The 15,019-nt window shown below is 38.1% G+C and overlaps 1 protein-coding gene across 7 annotated transcripts in view; it reads left to right on the plus strand.

Annotated features, from left to right (window-relative positions):
* The window catches only part of MCF2L2 (MCF.2 cell line derived transforming sequence-like 2), a 206,709-nt gene that overhangs the window by 166,737 nt on the left and 24,953 nt on the right, over nt 1–15,019 (plus strand). For 5 of the 7 annotated variants that reach the window (XM_032483474.1, XM_032483460.1, XM_032483484.1 and 2 more), the window contains 2 exons: nt 1,904–1,975; nt 4,124–4,249. In XM_032483474.1, the coding sequence (XP_032339365.1) occupies nt 1,904–1,975; nt 4,124–4,249 (198 nt within the window). Of the gene's footprint in view, nt 1–1,903; nt 1,976–4,079; nt 8,589–15,019 lie in introns of those variants that run through there. The other 2 variants (XR_004321303.1, XM_032483506.1) reach the window with 2 other exon arrangements.

The raw sequence follows: 15,019 nt of genomic DNA on the forward strand, positions 1-15,019 counted from the left end.
CATTAAATGAGGTCACATGTGTTAAAAATACTTAGAAGGTTTGGTTGGCTTCATTTCACTGAGGAAACTAGACAGAATCACTGTAAACTATTCTTTGGGGGTCTGTAGGAAACCATGGGAGACTACTCAAAACAGATTAGTTTTTCCCATTGTTAAGCTCACTTTGTTTCTGGAAAAACAAGTTTGAACCATTGGCATGCTTGTGGAGAGAGGAAGAATTTGGTAATTTTCTCTGCCCTGAGGGACAGAGCTCATTCTGCAGTGAGAGAGCCTGAATGTTGGACCAATTGCCCCGTGCCTTAGAGTGGATCGCAGGATCCTGGGGTGGGAAAGCTTTTCTAGGTTTAAGAGAAAGGGAAAGGAATGATAGATTATACCATTAAAAACAGACACATGAAAAATTGGGGGAAATGTATTAGTAAGATATGTGACAAATGTCAGCATGCTTAATAATAGGCATTTAGAAATTAATAATGAAAAACAAAAAGGTGATATCTATGAAATGTTTAATATCTTTTCTGAGATATTATGAAAATTAACAGTCATGACAAAGAGTACATAGTGTGCATAATGTCTAATGAGTCAAGGCAAGTTGATTAAACAATATTAGTATATTACTTGTCAGCATACATTAGAAATAGTTGCAGTAAAAGACAACAACTTGCTTTCATTGAGCTCATACTTTCTGTCTAACAAGCTAAGCCATGTATGGAAACTATCAAATTTAATGTAGAGAACTTTTCTTGCCTGGATTTTGTTTAATATAAACATGGTTTGCAAAATGGTACATTTGTTTACAGTAAGTTTTGCTTATTGTAAGAAGACTGGTCTAGAATAAGTCATCATGCTGATTTCCTGTTTAGTCCAACTCATGTCATAAATAGATCACTGTTTTTAAAAAGAATTAATAGGAACAGATTGGTAAAAGGTGTAAACTTTCATCTATAAGATGAATAAGGGTCTAAGAATCTAATGTAAAAAATGATGATTATAATTGATGACTATTATATAATTGAAATTTGCTAAGAGAGTAGTGCTTAAATGTTCTTATCAAAAAAAAAAAGTCTGAAGTGGTGGCTGTGTTAATTAACTAGATAGGGTGAGTCCTTTCACAATGTATACATGTATCAAATCACTACAATACACACTATAAACACCTAAAATTTTATGTCAGTTATACCTCAATAAAGCTGAAATAAAAACAAAATTAATAAAAAGATGAACAAAGGACATAGGCAGTTTACAAAAGAGTAAATGCTAATAGCAAATGTTTTTTGAGAGTTCTATCTCACTAGTTATTTGAGAAATCCAAATTAAAATAGCAGTAAGGCAGAATTGCTCTGTTTATTCAACTGACAAAACCTTTTTATTAAATGGTAGTACTCTATGTAGGCTAGAGATTAGTGAAACAAGCTTTCATATGTGGCTGGTGGTGACACAGTCCTTCTTAAATAACTTGGAAATATGTATCACAGCTCTTAACATTAACAATCGTACTTCTAGGAATTTATCCTTAAGAAAAATGTATAAAAATTATTGTAATAATAGTAAAATTGTTGAACCTAAATGTTTAACAGTAGGGGGGATTAATCAGTCATGATTTATCTATAGGATGCCACACTCTGCCGCAATTTAAATCTATCTTTTAAAAAATGTAATTTCGTGATAAAATGTTGATGATATGTTGTTGAGAAAAGCAGACTACACAGTAGTGTGTCCAATATGATTCTATGTTTGTGGAAAGAACTCTGTGCTGAATATACCATTTGTTCTTTCCCTCTTGTGAAAGACATATTTATATACATCTTCAGTTAGTTTAGTGTTGGCTGCAGATTGTTTGCACAGTAGCTTAAGTTGACATTCTACTTTTTGATTTTTCAATAAAACTTTTGGGTTAATGCAGGATCTGCTGGATTTTGAGTCTCCTGAGGATTTGGAGATGGACCCACGTGACCTAGAAGGAAGTTCAGTTAAGGTACTGGATATTAAATACTGTTTTATGTACTAACTGCTAATGGTATTTGTCTATGGGTGAGAGGACTTATGGCAATCTTGTTTTCTTTGTTTATGATCTTTGTCTGAATTTTCTAAAATAGTATATATCCTATAATTCATAGTCAAGAAAAAAACAAAAACTTAAAGGCAATTTCAAAGTGGGGATTTGTAATAGAAGTGGTAATATATTTTCTTCCTTCCACATAAAAATGTTTTACAGGAATACAAAATTAAGTGAAGCTATAAAATGCATGCATAAAAGACTGAAAGTAAATATATAAAAATTTCTACTGTGGTTTTTCTGCATGGTAGGATTATAATGATTTATATTTACTTCTTTGTATTTCTTAGTATATCCAATCTATATACATGATGCTCTGTTCCCCTCCAAGTGTGTGTGTGTGAATTCTAAGACAGCTAAACTTTCCTTGGAAGAATTGCTGGCCACACCAGATTGGGAAGAAATTTGTGGCTGGAAGTGGGCTGTTTTTAATTTTCTATTATAATATTCTGATTTTCACAAGAAAAACTTGAGGTATGTGTCTCAAGGAGCAGTCATTTGCATGCCGGCTCAGAATGTGTGGTGGGGATGCCTTGAAATTATAAGAAGCTCAAGGCACAGGTAATAACTTTATAGCCTGGAGCAAGTGGAGCTAGCCTGAGGGGTTTAATAATGTTTCTAAGAATTTTTCTGAGCCCTGTATCACACAGTTTAAAACTAGCCACCTGCTGGGTTTGTAGGAGGAAGGTTAGTGGGAAGGAGAAGGATCAGGAACAGTTGAGTCTCTAAAAGGAAGGGTTTCAAGTGTTTGGTAAAGAGGAAGATGTCTGGTGTAAGAACTTTTAATCCTTTATTGACATTACAATAAACTCAGGTGACAGCCTATTGTCTTTCACCAGGACCTGAAGCATATTTACCATGAGTGAGAAGGTAAGAATCCATGGCAGATGGTTTAGTGGAAGCAGCACGCTCTGCTCCGTTCATCAGCCCGGTCACTCATGACCCAAAGATGCTAATCTTCAGTGTTTAAGTAGAGATTAAGAAAATACACAACCCTCTGCTTACATCTTGCTGTAGAGGACAAGAAGACGTGGGGCTATCCTGGGGAGGGCAGCAAAGGGCTCTCTGTTCCTTGTTGTAGAAGTTGATGGGTTAAAAAACAAGGGGACAAAACCAAAATCTTTTTGTTTGCATTTACCAGATAATAGATAAATATGCTATGTAGATAGCAGTGTAATAAAATACAGAAACCCTAAAAGCAAAAGACTTTCGAGCTGAAACAACCATCCCTATCATGTCCTAAATGTCACAGTAGTAATAACTGGAACGTTGGGCCCCTGAATTAGCCATCACTGCTTTTTCCACTTAACGCTGGGTCTTTATGCTGTCTGAGAGGTGCAGACCACATTGGGTTACCTCTTTGGCATCTTTAATGAGGACAGAACATGGGGAGGCCTGGAGGAGAAGAGGAAGGAGAAAGCGCAGAGCTAGGGGAGATTCTATGAGGCCAGTGCCACCATGATGGTGTTTACATGTAAATCATGAGTAAACCTCCAGTTGGCAGCCCACTCTTTGCCTCTATAGCTTACAAATATCCTCCTCTGGGGGATGGTTTTAAGTATAATTTTACCCATGGGAATAAGACTGCCACATGAAATATAGGAATATAATACTCAGACTATACTTTTCAACAGGCCCCAGGGACAGGCAAGTAAAAGGGAGAGCAGCCTATTTAAAGGGCTGGGTTTTTCATGCTTTAAAAAAGCTCATGGTGTTTCTTTTCCCTTTTTTTAAAAATATATTTTTATTGAAATATGGTTAGTTTAAGGATGTTTCTTATAGAGCTGGAATGTAATGTCCAAGGTTTCATGAACTTCTTTCTTCACTACTTCAATGTGTAGAAGGTGCAGTGAATGATTTTGCTTGTATATCTATATATCATGTAGTTAAACCAGCAAATACCCTTAGTCACCATTCTCTGGGAGCAGGGAAACAGGTTGATGTAGCCACCTTCTCAGTCACTTCATGCTGGCTGAATCCATGGCTCCTTATCTCTGTCCTGTTTTCCTTCTTCCCTTGGTAGATGGTTTACCTTTTGATTTCCAACAAGGCATTTGGTTTCCACAGAATGGACCAAAGAGGACCAAGGAGTCAGCCTTTTCAGCTGAACTACAACAAGCTTTGGCCATGTTGGAGGATTTGATCAAGTCCTGTGAATTGGCCGTGGACCTGGCAGCTGTCACCGGATGTCCGGTATGTTTCATAGCAGGTGTTGGAATGTTGCAACAGAAGGCAGGCACAGTCTTACAAAGGTAGGAGATGCTGTAGAAATGTTAGAGAAATGATCATAGGCAAGGAATTTGACTCTGGGCAAAGTAGCCTAAATCCATCAGCAAACCCATGCTATGAGATTCCAAGCAGCACCTCAGTGTTTTTAGGAATCTGGAGTTGTGTTCCTTGGGGTCCTAAACATTGAAAGTGACCCACACTCCACAAGAAGCAGGAACTCAGGAGCCAGAACATACAGGGGCAGGGAAAGTACTGACGGAATAGTTTATTTTCTCACTTGTGGCACCATGAGAAGATTAAAAGATCTTCCTTCCTTTTTTTTTAAGTCCAGCTTTATTAAGGTATAATTAACAAATAAAATGGTAAGATACATAAAGTGTACAACATGATTATTTGATGTACATATATATTATGAAAGGATTCTCCCTGAGTTAATTTAATATATACATTTCCTCATATATTTACTATTTTTTAATTGGTCAAAACATTTAAATTCTAATCTCTTGGCGAATTTCAATTATCAACTATAGTCACCGTGTTATACATGAGATCCTCAGATCCAATTCATCTTTTTTTTTTTGCTTTTGTTTATTTTTATTCCTTTTGACAACAATCTTCTTTTTAATTCAATTAGCTATTGACATAAAATAAACAGCAAGGATATTGTACTTTATCAATATATCAATAAAAGAGCTTCCTTCTTGACTCATATTTTCTCCGTGAAAATTGCTTTGAAAAATGGGCCCTAAGTGAAAGCCTAGTACCATTTCACATCACAGATCCCAGAAGAGACCCAACAAACACACTAGGTACATCCCTTAATCCAAGTGCTTAAGGAGAAATACCAAAAGAGGGAGTGCTGGAGGGTTGAGCCTTCTCAACTCTGGCATCAGGCTTAACTCTGAGTAGACCAGACCCAGGCATTTCAGGCAAATCATCCTCAATCACTGCAGGACCTCCTGGGACTGGGACGTAACTGATCCAGATGGTTTTCACTGTGATGTACTCTGGATTTTGACTCAGGTGTATTTTCCATCATTGTCATGATAAATTACCCCAAACTTGGTGGGGCTTAAAATAGTACAAACTTACTATCTTACAGTTCCCGGAGTCAGAAGTACAACACAGTCTCACCAGGATAAAATCAAAGTGTCTGCCTTCCTTTTTGGAGGCTTTAGGAGAGAATCTCGTTTTCCAGTTTACAAAGGCCGCCCACATTCCTTGGCTCAAGGCCTCTTGCTCCATCTTCAAAGCCAGCTACGGTGGGTTGAGCTCTTCTCAGTAGGATCACTCAGACATTCACTTCTGCTTCTCTTCCACTTTTAAGGACTCACCCAGTTAATCCATGATAATCTCCCCATCTTGAAGTCAGCTGAATAACAATCTTAATTCATTTGTTATATAATTTGACATAGTCTCGGGTTCTAGGGATTAAGACCTGGACTTCTTTGGGAGGCTATTATTCTGTCTGCCACACAGGGATCAAGCATTCAGAGAATTACCTTTCACATGGATACTTTTCTTCTCTTTTTTTCCTTTTCACCTGGTTTTAACATACTGTTTATTGACATCTGGGTAGATGAAATGACCTTCCTTTTCTTTCCTTGTCAGAAATCAAACCATGCAGATTAATTAGGGGGAAAAAAAACAAAACAAAACTGTGATCTTTTTATTTCCCTCCCTCTTGGTATTTCTCTGGCCAGTGTCTCAGAAACAGCCCCACAATGTTTGCTGAGATCTGAGCAGCAATGCTGTTGCTGTCCCCTGGGACTCCAGAATGCTCTCTGCTTACTACAGATGCATGATTTAAGAGGTATTCATGAACCACAGTGTGTGTGGGACAGAGGATTATTTTCTTGATGATAATTGTTTCCTTCTTTGTCTAAGGAAAGTCAAGAGAGCAATTTGTTTAATCATTTGGGAGATCTTTCTGTTTTTCTTTTTATCTTTGAATACATGTCAGCCACCCCTACTAGATATCCATTTCCCTGAATCAAAAGATTGTCCTGGAAACTGTACACAGGGCAGGAAACTCCTAGCTATTGTTCTGAGTGTAAGAAACATTGGAGGAGGAAGTCATGAGAAGAGAATGATCAAATTTGAATAAATAGCATTCTAATTTCATTCCAAGCTGGCTTTCATGCAAATAAGTTTATAGAATTCTAGAGATTTTTTTTTTACACCACATGCAAAGAACTTTTTTTTCCCTATGTATCCTCAGAATTGTACCTTTGACATACGCTTTATGGTTTCTTTTTCACTAAGACTTTAACTAGCTTTACTCCTAATACATTAGCTAATTTATCCTATTGAATCATGGAAGAGCAGGCATTAGACTTTTCAACTTTCTGATTCAGGAACTTTTCCATGGAGAAAAGAGTTAACTCACCCCAAATCACTCAGTCATTAGCGAGGACTACATTTTGGATCTCTACCCCCTGTCCAGGGTGACATCCTCTTAACATATTCTTCATCTGGGTCTGTTTCAAGTTTACTAACAACTCGACTACTATCAACTCAGTTATCATGATTCTGAGATTCTTTGTATCAGCTTTGTAGAACTGGATCACAAGGTGTTTACAATCACACGTCATAAGTAGGGATGAATCCAGAACTTAACCTCTTAGCTTCTCTACTTGACATCCAGTGTTGGCCTGGTTTTGTAAAGGAGATGAATTGAACTTGATGGGATGAAATCATTATTAAAACAACTAGAAAAATGCCCTTCTGATATTTATATTTTCTCCCTGTTGTGTACATTCAGTTAGTTCTTGGTTTAATTTAATCATGGGAAACTTAAAATTTTTTAAGAAAGTTTGTTTTGTGGAACACTGAGATGTAATTTCCCTCTCTTAAAAAAAAGAAAAGTTTCCTCCCTGTTCAATACAATGCATAAAACAGATGCATTTAGAATTCTTTTAAATCTTGACTTGCCAGGAACAAGTTCCAAGAATGAATAGTAAAAGTTGAATGAAATATTTTTATTTTATGAAATAAATGTATATTATTCAGTAAAGGAATTCTTTTTATTGCAAGTTTATTGTGGGCTAAGGTCAAATATTTTATTTTCTATTTTATTTCCCACTTTCCTTGACTGCAGAGATAAGGCTGAGCAAATAACCTTGACTCACTGGAATTACCTTGTGCTTCTTTCACACTTACACCACCTATGTCAAGGGGATTGTGAGGAGTAAATAAGGATTAAATCACAATTAAGGCACCTAGCACCATGCCTGGCACCAGGTAGATGCTCATTAAATGACCCAGATTTGGCTACTTAACCAGGTGGGAAAGGAAGGAACCCTTTTGCTTCTGGCCATTGTAATCATGGGCCCCTCTGTCCCACAGCTTCTGCCTTTCATTTCTGGACTAAGCTTTGTGCTAATTCATTTATCCAGATGTTTCCTGCCTCTTTGTGCAAGAAGCATACCGCCCTGTCCCTTTAGTTGTCATTGCCAGGAAGGGACACCTGGGCACCCAGAAGAGGTCTCCTTCTAGAGGCCATCTCCCCTGCATTCACTCTCAGCCAGATTCTTCATTTGGTTGATATCATTACATTTGAAATTCTTACCTCAGAGCGCTTACCTACAAAACATCCACACATGAAAATGGTAGCATTTACTAGATTATTTCACCATCATTTCCCACGTGGAAGAGACCATCTGACATTTCCTTTGCTTATTTGTTTTGGGCAGTGCTATATCTCTGAGCTCACACCCATCAGATTCATCAACACACCAAAGTGATGGCCACACTATTACATCACTAGTGGAAAAACTGGTTGGGGATATATTCATTTCCTAGACCTGCCATAACAAAGCATTACAAACAGGGTAGCTAAAAACCACAGAAACTTATTCTTTCACAGTTCTGGAGGCAAGAAATCCAAAATCAAGACGTTGGCAGGCCCATGCTCTCTCTGAAGGCTCTAGGAAAGAATCTTCCTTACTTCTCTCCTGGCTTCTAGAGGTTGCCAGCAGTGCTTGGCATTCATGGCTTATAGCTCCATCACTCCAATTTCTGCCTGTCTTCATGACTGTCTTCTTAATGTGTTTGTCTCTAGGTCTCTGTTTTCTCTTCATATAAGGACACCAGTCATTGAATTAGGACCCATACAATCCAATAGGATCTCATTTTAACCTAATTACATCTGCAAAGAGACTATTTCCAAATAAGGTCACATTCTGAGGTCCTGGGTAGACATGAATTCTTTGAAAATGCTTTTCAACCCAGTTCAGGGTCATCACTGAATTAGCTTCCTCACGGTTCTGAGTATTTAGCTTAATGTCCTCCTCCCTACCCACCCCCCCCCCCCACACACACACACACTCACTAAATGCCAATAGGTGATTAAATACTTTCTAGGGCACAAGTATCTGCAAGAGGTTGTACATGTGGTCTCTGGACTTGGGACCAACTACAATCTGATTGGAAAGAAAGAATACATGTGGTTGCAAAATGGCCAAAGTTCATCCTTTGTCCTTGTCAGAGCAATCCCCTCTCCCTCTTCCCTTTGGAGGTGAAGTGGCCTCCACACAGGCATGTATCCTGGATCATGGTAACATACATGCACCTGTCCTTCATCAGTACTGTGCAGGCCATGTGCCCTCAGCCACCACAGGATGGGCCTCGAGTATTGAGATGTTGGATCTCATCACAAGCCTGGTCCTGGGCAAGTTTATGCAAGGTGACCTGGGTGATATGCAGCCCATCTGTTCAACTCAGAAGACCCAGCAATTTTCTTCAGTGACCTCCAGTGATGACAGGCTTACTAGAAAAGGCAACCACATAGCCTCAGAAGGAATCAGAACAGTGGCAGGACCAGGCTCATGGATGTGGGAACTAGACAATTCCAGAATCCACAGCAACTCTGGGGCCTTGGCCTGGGGAGGAGTTGGGGTTCTCCCCTGTGTGCTCTGCCTACTAGTGCAGGTGTGTCCTCTTCCCTCACTGCCCATTGACTGCTTCTTTCCCCCATCGGAGTCTTTTCCTCTTCCTCATAGCTCCTGGTGACTCACGCTCTTCATTGCTCTGCTTGTTTATCCCTTATTCTACCTCTTGCCCTGTCGTAAAGGATCTCACAGCTACAACTCCTGCTGCTTTCTGTTTCCTCCTCTGTTCTCCTCAGTTCAGACAGGGATCAGAGTGGACTCCCAGCACATCTTGTTTACACCAGGCCTCTGTGTTCAGGGGCTGGCACATCTCTTCACATCCTTTGGTCGATTGCTTACCAAGGTTCAAATGGCTGTGGCTGTGGGAGGCGTGAGAAGTGCAGAGATTATATATATGCACCCAATATAGGAGCACCTAAGTACATAAAATAATTACTAACAGAGATAAAGGGGGATATTGATGGGAATACAATCATAGTTGGAGATTTTAACACCTCACTAACATCACTAGACAGACCTTCCAGACAGAAAATAAATAAGACAACAGAAATATTAAATAATACAATAGAAAAGTTAGATTTGGTGGATATTTTCAGAGCATTACACCCCCAAAACATAGGATATACATTCTTTTCAAGTGCACATGGAACATTTTCCAGGATTGATCATGTACTTGGGCACAAAAGAAACCTCAACGATTTTAAGAAGATAGAAATTATCTCAAGCATCTTTACTGACCACAGTGCCATGAAACTAGAAATCAACAACAGAGAAACAAAGGAGAAAAAAGGAAAGCATGGAGATTAAACTATATGCTATTAAAAAACCAATGGGTCAATGAGGAAATCAAAGCTGAAATTAAAAAACACCTTGAGACAAATGAAAATAAAAGCACAACCACACAAAATTTATGGGACATAGCAAAGGCAGTGCTAATAGGGAAGTTTATAGCAATACAGGCCTTCCTCAAAAAAGAACAATCTCAAATAAACAATTTAACCCACCAGCTAAGGGAACTAGAAAAAGAAGAACAAAAAACCCCAAAAGGCAGCAGAAGGAAGGAAATTATATAGATTAGGGAGGAATTAAATAAAATAGAGATTTAAAAAAAAACCATAGAAAAAGTCAATCAAACCAAAAGCTGGTTTTTTGAAAAAGTAAATAAAATCGACAAACCTCTGGCCAAACTCACAAAGAAGAAAAAAGAGAGAGCACAAATTAGCAAAATAAGAAAGGAAAATGGAGAAATTACAACAAATAAAATAGAAATACAGAATATCATATGAGAATATTATGAAAAACTATATGGAACCAAACTGGATAACCTAGAGGAGATGGACAAGTTTCTGGAAACATACTGTCCACCAAGACTGAATCAAGAAGAAACTGACCACTTGAACAAACCGATCACTAGAAATGAAATCGAAATAGCAATAAAAAACCTCTCTACAAATAAAAGTCCAGGACCGGACAGCTTCACTGGGGACTTCTACCAAACATACAAAGAAGAACTCATACCAGTCCTTCTCAAACTCTTCCAGAAGATTGAAAAGGAGGGAATGCTCCCAAACTCATTCTATGAAGCCACCATCACCCTGATATCAAAACCAGGCAAAGACACTACAAAAAAAGAGAATTATAGGCCAATATCACTGATGAACCTAGACGCCAAAATCCTTACCAAAATATTAGCAAATAGAATCCAACAACACATAAAAAAGATTATACATCATGACCAAGGGGGATTCATCCCAGGGACACAAGGGTGGTTCGACATACACAAATCAATCAATGTGAAGGTACATCACATCAACAAGAGAAAGGACAAAAACCACGTGATCATCTCAATAGATGCAGAAAAAGCATTTGATAAAATTCAACACCCATTTATGATAAAAACTCTCACCAAAGTTGGTATAGAGGGAACATATCTCAACATAATAAAAGCTATATATGACAAACCTACAGCCAGCATAGTACTCAACGGTGAAAAACTGAAAAGTTTCCCACTAAAATCTGGGACAAGACAAGGATGCCCACTATCACCACTCCTATTCAACATAGTCCTGGAAGTCCTAGCCACAGCAATCAGACAAGAGAGAGAAATAAAAGGGATCCAAATTGGAAAAGAAGAGGTAAAAGTGTCACTATATGCCGATGACATGTTATTATATATAGAAAACCCTAAAAGGTCCACACAAAAACTATTAGAACTAATTGAAGAATTCAGCAAGGTAGCAGGTTACAAGATTAACATTCAAATATCAGTTGCATTTCTTTACACTAACGATGAATCAACAGAAAAAGAAAGTAAAGAAACAATCCCCTTTAAAATAGCACCCAAAGTAATAAAATACCTAGGAATAAATCTAACCAAGGAGGTAAAAGAATTATACACAGAAAACTATAAACCATCGATAAAGGAAACTAAAGAAGACTTTAAAAAATGGAAAGCTATCCCATGCTCTTGGATTGGAATAATCAATATTGTTAAAATGGTCACACTGCCCAAGACAATCTACGGATTTAATGCAATCCTTATCAAATTACCCAGGACGTATTTCACAGAACTAGAACAAATCATAATAAAATTTCTGTGGAACCACAAAAGACCTAGAATTGCCAAAGCATTACTGAAGAGAAAGAAAGAGGCTGGAGGAATAACTTTCCCAGACTTCAGACAATACTATAGAGCTACAGTCATCAAGACAGCATGGTATTGGTACAAAAACAGATATATAGACCAATGGAACAGAATAGAGAGCCCAGAAATGAACCCACAAACTTTTGGTCAACTAATCTTCGACAAAGGAGGCAAGAATATACAATGGAATAAAGAGTCTCTTCAGCAAATGGTGTTGGGAAAACTGGACAGGAGCATGTAAAACACTGAAGCTGGAACACTCCCTTACACCATACACAAAAATCAACTCAAAATGGATTAAAGACTTAAACATAAGACAAGATACAATAAACCTCCTAGAGGAAAATACAGGTAAAACATTCTCTGACATACATCTCAAAAATGTTCTCCTAGAACAGTCTACTCAAGCAATAGAAATAAAAGCAAGAATAAACAAATGGGACCTAATGAAACTTACAAGCTTCTGCACAGCAAAGGAAACCATAAGTAAAACAAAAAGACAACCTACGGAATGGGAAAAAATTTTTGCAAATGAAACTGACAAAGGCTTGATCTCCAGAATATATAAGCAGCTCATACAATTTAATCAGAAAAAAATAAACAACCTAATCCAAAAATGGGCAGAAGACCTAAACAAGCAATTCTCCAAGGAAGACATACAAATGATCAATAGGCACATGAAAAAATGCTCAATATCACTAATCAGAGAAATGCAAATCAAAACTACAATGAGATATCACCTCACACCAGTCAGAATGGCCATCATTCAAAAATCCACAAATGACAAATGCTGGAGAGACTGTGGAGAAAGGAGAACCCTCCTTCACTGCTGGTGGGAATGCAGTTTGGTGCAGCCACTGTGGAAAACAGTATGGAGATTCCTCAAAAGACTAGGAATAGACTTACCATATGACCCAGGAACTCCGCTTCTGGGCTTATATCCAGAAGGAACCCTACTTCAGGATGACACCTGCACCCCAATGTTCATAGCAGCACTATTTACAATAGTGAAGACATGGAAACAGCCTAAATGTCCATCAACAGGTGACTGGATAAAGAAGAGGTGGTACATTTATACAGTGGAATACTATTCAGCCATAAAAACCGACAACATAACGCCATTTGCAGCAACACGGATGCTCCTAGAGAATGTCATTCTAAGTGAAGTAAGCCAGAAAGAGAAAGAAAAATACCATATGAGATCGCTCATGTGTGGAATCTAAAAATAAACAAACAAAGCAAAGCATAAATACAAAACAGAAATAGACTCACAGACATAGAATACAAACTTGTGGTTGCCAAGGGGTTGGGGGTGGGAAGAGATAGACTGGGATTTCAAAATTGTAGAATAGATAAACAAGATTATACTGTATATATAGCACAGGGAAATATATACAAGATCTTATGGTAGCTCACAGAGAAAAAAAGTGACAATGAATGTGTATATGTTCATGTATAACTGAAAAATTGTACTCTACACTGGAATTTGACACAACACTGTAAAATGATTATAAATCAATAAAAAATGTTAAAAGAAAAAAAAAAGCAGTGCAGAGATTGCAAAGGACAAGAACATTGCTGCCTAAGGGTGTCTCTTCAGCAGGGCTGTGGACGAGTCTGTTTCCTCTGCAGCCCATGGCCTGGGCAGACACCTTAACCAACATTAACCAGCCCTCTGCAGGCCATCGGAGAGGGTACACCTGAACTTGTTCCCCACTCCCTATCCTTCTGGCCTCTTTTAGAGTTGCTTTTAACGGCTATGCTATGAAGTGATGCCTCCACAGCTACCAGATGTGTTAGAAACAGCTTTACCTAAAATCCATTCATCTGTCCTGGGATGTGGTTGAGGGTGGGCTCAGTATTTGACTCAGTGACCCTTTATGAGGACCCAAGGGAGAAATTGCTCACGTCTTACTTGCAGGATTGCTGTGTTTTTCCTGAACAACTGGTTTAGGTATGTCTTTGGACATGATGAGTCATATAACTCACCATGTTTCCCTCTGTACTGCCTGCTAGAAGGTCAAAGGCTTGTCTACAGCAAGTTTCCATGGCTTTATTGTATGGATTTTATGTACAATCTCTTCAACCTACTTTATTTTTAATCTTTACATTTTCTTTACCCTAATTCCTAAGTTATTTTCTAACTGCCTATAATGTGTATATTTTTACAAGATGTATCTAATTTTTGAAGCGAAGTGGAATGTAAGTACACTTTTAAATAGAAACTACCGATAACACTTGTTCCGGGGCAAATATTAAGCACCTACTCTTGCCAGTTGCCTTGACTAAAATGTATTCACTGCAAATATATGTCTGTACAGTACAAACTGAATGGGTTTAAAGGAGAAAGCAGGGCTTTCTCACCTCACTGAGGCTGAGGTGGTTACATCTGAGTCGCTTCTGGAAGGAAATGGATAGAGTGGAAAACTTCTCACAGACCTACCGCCCACCTGTCTTGGAGTGTGACCCAGCTGATCCTGTACAACCTGGAACAGGAGTGTCGTGCTTTTAGAGAGAAGGGCCTTGTGATGGGGTCTCTTTATTCCTCAATAGGGGTTTCATCTACCACAGTGACACATGTAAATTTTATAAAGCGAAAAGAGAAAAATAGCACTGAAAGTATGCCACAAGCACCATAGAAATGACTACGGTTTGTTGCTCTTGAAGTTTTTGTTTTAGAATTTCAGAAATATGGTCAACTGCTTTAGAAAAAAGATATTCACAGTTTGATAGAAATAATAAATTATAAAAATGCCTAATTACATAATGTACATGTCTAAATATTAACTATCAGAAATTGTAGGGATTTATCTCAGCTAGATGTAAATCAGGGAAATTTCTCTGTCCTGGTCCTGTTCAAATAGTTCTTCCTTTTGGAGTTTTGATTCAGGGAAATAAATTCTTGATTATTTACTATAAGTGATATAATTTTTGAAAAATACCAAATAAAACCACATCCCTAGCTCATCTCACTAGACAACTTTTAGAGCTCAGAGAGGGCAGGGTCACCTCATTTGGACTTTCAACCAGACATATGAGAAAGGCAGGCTTGATGGAAGAGGGAGAGGCATCATATGTGTGCCCTAGAGCCAAAGAGACTAGGCAAAAAAAAAAAAGTCTTCTAAAATTATCTTTGCACTGTTCGCTCACTGTGAAAAACACAGAGTTGAATGTAATGACCGTTTCCATTACAATGTT

The sequence above is a fragment of the Camelus ferus genome, chromosome 1 (genome assembly GCF_009834535.1).
Source record: "Camelus ferus isolate YT-003-E chromosome 1, BCGSAC_Cfer_1.0, whole genome shotgun sequence".
In the NCBI taxonomy this organism is placed as follows: Eukaryota; Metazoa; Chordata; class Mammalia; order Artiodactyla; family Camelidae; genus Camelus; species Camelus ferus.